General features: G+C 42.9%; 1 protein-coding gene across 2 annotated transcripts in view; it reads left to right on the forward strand.

Moving 5' to 3' along the window:
• Nucleotides 1–1,152: 1,152 nt before the first annotated feature.
• The window catches only part of si:ch211-126j24.1 (phosphofurin acidic cluster sorting protein 2), a 94,700-nt gene continuing 91,200 nt past the window's right edge, over nt 1,153–4,652 (forward strand). For both annotated transcript variants that reach the window (XM_035405486.1, XM_035405487.1), the window contains exon 1: nt 1,153–1,516. In XM_035405486.1, the coding sequence (XP_035261377.1) occupies nt 1,296–1,516 (221 nt within the window). In that variant the 5' untranslated portion in view covers nt 1,153–1,295. The remainder of the gene's footprint in view (nt 1,517–4,652) is intronic.

The raw sequence follows: 4,652 nt of genomic DNA on the forward strand, positions 1-4,652 counted from the left end.
GCAAATATAATCACGGGGATCCTTGTGTCTCGTCTTGGCAGCCAATGTTCAGGGGATGGGCTGCAGAGCTGATTGGAAAATGAAATTCCATCGAAGGAAATTCACACAGTGCCCTCCAAAATAATATCAACCATTGCTGTTGCACAAACAGCTCTCTGACCTACTTATTCCAAAGACACATCTTCCACGGAGAGGTGTGTACAATCCCTGAACTGGAATGGTATATGCTCGACTCGTATTATTGCACAACAAAATCGCGAGGCAGGCGAGGACTTGTCCGTTTCCCTCCGGTGTTTGACGGAGCCAGTCGAGAGTGCCCGGCAGAAGGCAGACAAGTCGGTAGAGAACAAACAACAACATTAAGTAGTGACTTTATGGAGAGAGCGCAGGGTTCTCCCTGTGGAGAGATTCAACCTTTTAAGGTTCTATGTGGTGAAAGCAGGTTAGCGGGAGGAGGCTCAGTACGGTTCGAGTAACAGCTCCTCAACCGGGGCCCTTATCTGACAGCCCGCAGCAGAACTTGTCCCGACCGTGAGCAATACAATCGGGACTCGGATGCGCATCAGCGGCACTTTATTGCGCTTGCGTGAATCGGTAACATCGCTCAAACGAGAAGCTGACAGGATTAACCATTTAAGATATATGATCACTGTTGTTAAAATGTTCTAATAACTGAACGTTCTAATGCTGATGTTACCACTGGTATCACTGCTGGTAGTTGAATGCAATTTAGTTGCAGAACTCTGACTTTGAATTGTGAAAAAAATAAAAAATTACAATCTGACGTTGGGCCCCATCATGCCAGGCCACCCCATCCCATCAGCACAATTTTGAGGACCCCTGTCAGTCACAGATCCCCCCCCCCCCCCCATTTCTCATGTGACGCCAATAACTATGATTATTATAACGTGTGCTTCATTGGGCAGACTGTATTCCAATTGCTCATAACAATTCAACATTTACGCTGTCGGATCTCAATGAACGTTACACTGAAAATAACCTATTGTGCACGTTACGAGAATAGTTCAAAGAGAATACTTTAAAGGAAAATTGGTATAAAAGATGGACATACAAAAATAAACGACAACCAGCGCCCCCTAGCGGTTCCTCATTCTATTTCAGTTGCGAAGCCCCGCCTATGATTTTCACAAATGCCTTGGCTCTCTGGTCTGTGATGTGTTGTTCCAGTGTGGGGAGGCATACTGACTTGGATTGAGGGGAGGGAGTGTGCGTGCGCGAGTGAGCGAGCGAGCGAGCACCAGACAGTCAGCTCGAGCTGCTACCCGGGAGAGGCGATGATGGCGGCGGCTGTAGAAAGAGGAGGGGTTCGGGCCGCCTTCCTGAACCCGGGGAGCGGCGGTGGCGGCGGACCCGCTCCGGCTACAGTCCCGGCTGCACCGGGAGCTGGGGCTGGAGTCGCCGGCCTTGGTTCGGGTGGCTCGGGTCCGATGCCCGTTCCTATGAACCTATTTGCAACCTGGGAAATAGACCGCTCTTCTCCAAGCTGCGTTCCAAGGTACTGTGCGAATATTCAGTTGTATTTGCCGTTTTGCTTGATAAAACAGGCGCATTTTTCTTTTGTTTTCAAAGGAAACGGTGTTAGTAGTGGCTGTCTTAAATGATCGTGAGAAAATTTACAATGTGCATTTGGAAGTTGTCGTGCATTTGTGGTTTTTGGTAGCTACAGCTAGCGACAATGTAACAAGGGATGGGTTAACATTTGCGAGTTCAGCGCGAGGGTTCTGTGTCACATCCATAATCCGCCTGTCATTTGACTCGTTTGTCCTCAGAAAATCGAGACAGGGTAACGGATTCCTCGCACCCAAATGTGCAAACCACGTATTGTTTATTTATTACAAGGTGTCTGCTGTCGAGCGCGCGTTAAATCAGAAGTTTGCATTTCAAAACGTTTCAGAGACGGCAGACCATTAAGATCCACGGCCGTAAAACATAGCCTACTTCGCGTGCACACTGTTTGTTCACTCAAGTTACTTCGCCGTAGATAGAAGGCAGTCTTGTTCTCTGGGTCTTGTATCGTTCCCACACACCCTCTCATGGTTTTCTGAAATAATGAATGTAACCGTTAACTTTGGTTACCAACCGAGGTTAGTGTATTTCAGGCAGCTGTCATTAACCTACTTAATTGTTGGCACTCGCTGGCGCTGTAAATTACGAGCAAAGTATGGCACCGTTCTTACGATGAAACCGTTGTGATGTTTTATAAAAATCTGGGAACAAGCCAGCCATTGCGAAACACGCGCAATATGGGAGTCTTCCCGATTTAAAACGTGATGGGAAATTCATTTCGTTTGCACGTTTTGCATTCGCACATTACATACTGTAAACAAATCAAAATTCTCAGTTTGCAGTACAACTACATGGATGTACTTAAACTCATCTGACAGCCTGTGTTTCCTAAGTGTTGCCGAATGCGTTTGTTGACAAGTGGCTACGCTTATTTTGCAATCACACCAGATGTGGAATTGTTTATTGTCACTTGTAAACTCGACATTCTTGCGATGTTTTGCTGAAAGATCTAAAACCGATTTGTTAGTGGATTTGTTATGGTTGGCTATGGGACACCAAATTTGAACAACCAACGGATTTTCTTGTGGATAACATTTCAAGAATGTTGCATAGCCTATGTCAGGGATGGCATAATATGAATAGTAACATAAAAATGGCTGCTTTTCTGATGGTTGTCAGTCAGTGAACTGGACATTGGAATTATACATTTAACTTCACCTTAGTTCTGATAACCCACGCACAAAAGATGAAATGTGAGTTAAGTGGTGTTTGTAAAAATGCATAAATGTTTTCTACCAACTTTTCCACGCTTTTTTGTGGCAGCGTTTTAGTATACACCCAGCCTGCGAAGTTACCGCCACTGACTGGATATTGCCGTTCGTTTTATGTCACTTGGTGCTAGACGAAATGGGCGTGGCGGGGCGTTGTGACAACGTCCAATTTGAGTGATATTTTAATGTAATACATTTTTCAGTTCAGTATTTGCAACAGCCTGGAGGGAGAGCCACATCTCCAGCTGGTAAAGTAGCTGTAGCTGTAATATCAGCCTTTGAGTGGGACGCTAGTTCGTATTGGAACTCTAAATTGGAAACGCATTCTCCACCTCGTCTACCTGTCCTTTTGGACATTGTAATGTTTTTAAGTCTCCAAGCACCTTCTTAGCAATATGTCACAATTTTTGCTGTATGTCGTTTTGGTCATTGTTTAGTTGAGTTGTCAGATGTACCCGATTCTCAGAATATGTTTCACCAGGATTCTGACCTATTTTTCTGCTCTTAATACATTCTTAATATAGGAATAGACTATACTGTTAATTAGTACTGTTATTATGATGAGTATTACAACCGTTTCCCTTCCCCCTATAATATGAATGCTGTTTTGTTACTTAGGGTTGTTTTAATGACAGCAGTTTTGAAAAAACCTGAGGTTGTTTGAAGTAGGATCTAAATATTACACATTACATTCTTCTGTTTCTAAACATTGTATACAATGTGGAATTAACTTTGATGGCCTGTTTTGTTTTGGTTTTTTGTTGTTGTTGTATTTTGTATTCATTATTCAAACTAGTCCCACTGTAAGATCATTATATTCCTCAAAAAAGTTTTAAGTGAAAAACTTTTCCTTGTTCGTATGAGACAGAGATAGAGAAAGAGGGAGAGAACGCAGAGAATGTGCCTCTCTGTCAGGCATGTCGTCTAATTGGGAGATTGACAAAAGCTCCATACCTACGCAGCAGTGAGGGAAGTGTGTTCTTTAGCCCGTATACAAGCAGCGGTGAAAGGGAAACGGGGACATTAGGAAGCGTGCAGTTGTGAACATTTCATTTCTCTTCCCATTGTTCTGCTTCTGTATTTCTAGTCTGAAGTTCCCGGGCTGTCTTTCGGCTTTGCCAGACTGACCGAACTCTTAACAGTGTAAGAGCACAAATATGTTATTAGAATGTTCTTAACTGAACAGTCTAATCACAAATATGCTATTAGAATGTTATTGAATGAACATTCTAATTACAAATATGTGATTAGAATGTTCTTAACTGAACATTCTAATGCTGATGTAACAATCACTGCTGGTAATTGAAAGCAGTGGAGTTCTACAACACTGGCAGAATTTTGAAAAAGAAACATTCTGAAAATCCAACTCTTCAAAGGGTTAATAAAATCATATTCAAAGTAGAAAAGATGTCAGTCAAAGATGCCAAACTCCCTATTTTACCAGCTGGGCCAGAAAAGAAGCCAAAACTCTCAAAATGTTTTTGGAATATGCTAGGGAAACAACCAGGCTTCCAACAGGCTTCTCAGTCCAAAATAGTCCCAAAGGAAACAGATATTTCTGCTGAGGAATGAATTCATCCTGGTATTTTAATTCAAAATGTATGGGCTTTCCATAATTTAGTGCATGTTTTCAAAATCCATTTGGCTTTTTCAGTCCCACAAATCTGTTACTATTATATCAGTTTTGCTGAAGAATCTTAAAACCTGGCAACCCTGCTGTCATGCTGCATCTCTTTCTTCCCCGTACTGCTGGGGTTTTAGCCAGCCAGAATTGTGGTTAGCCATGGTTTTGGGTGTATTCTACAGGCTCAGTAACCAATAGATAAAGATGGCATTGGCCAGTATTTCTGGGGG

Source organism: Anguilla anguilla, chromosome 2 (assembly GCF_013347855.1).
Source record: "Anguilla anguilla isolate fAngAng1 chromosome 2, fAngAng1.pri, whole genome shotgun sequence".
In the NCBI taxonomy this organism is placed as follows: Eukaryota; Metazoa; Chordata; class Actinopteri; order Anguilliformes; family Anguillidae; genus Anguilla; species Anguilla anguilla.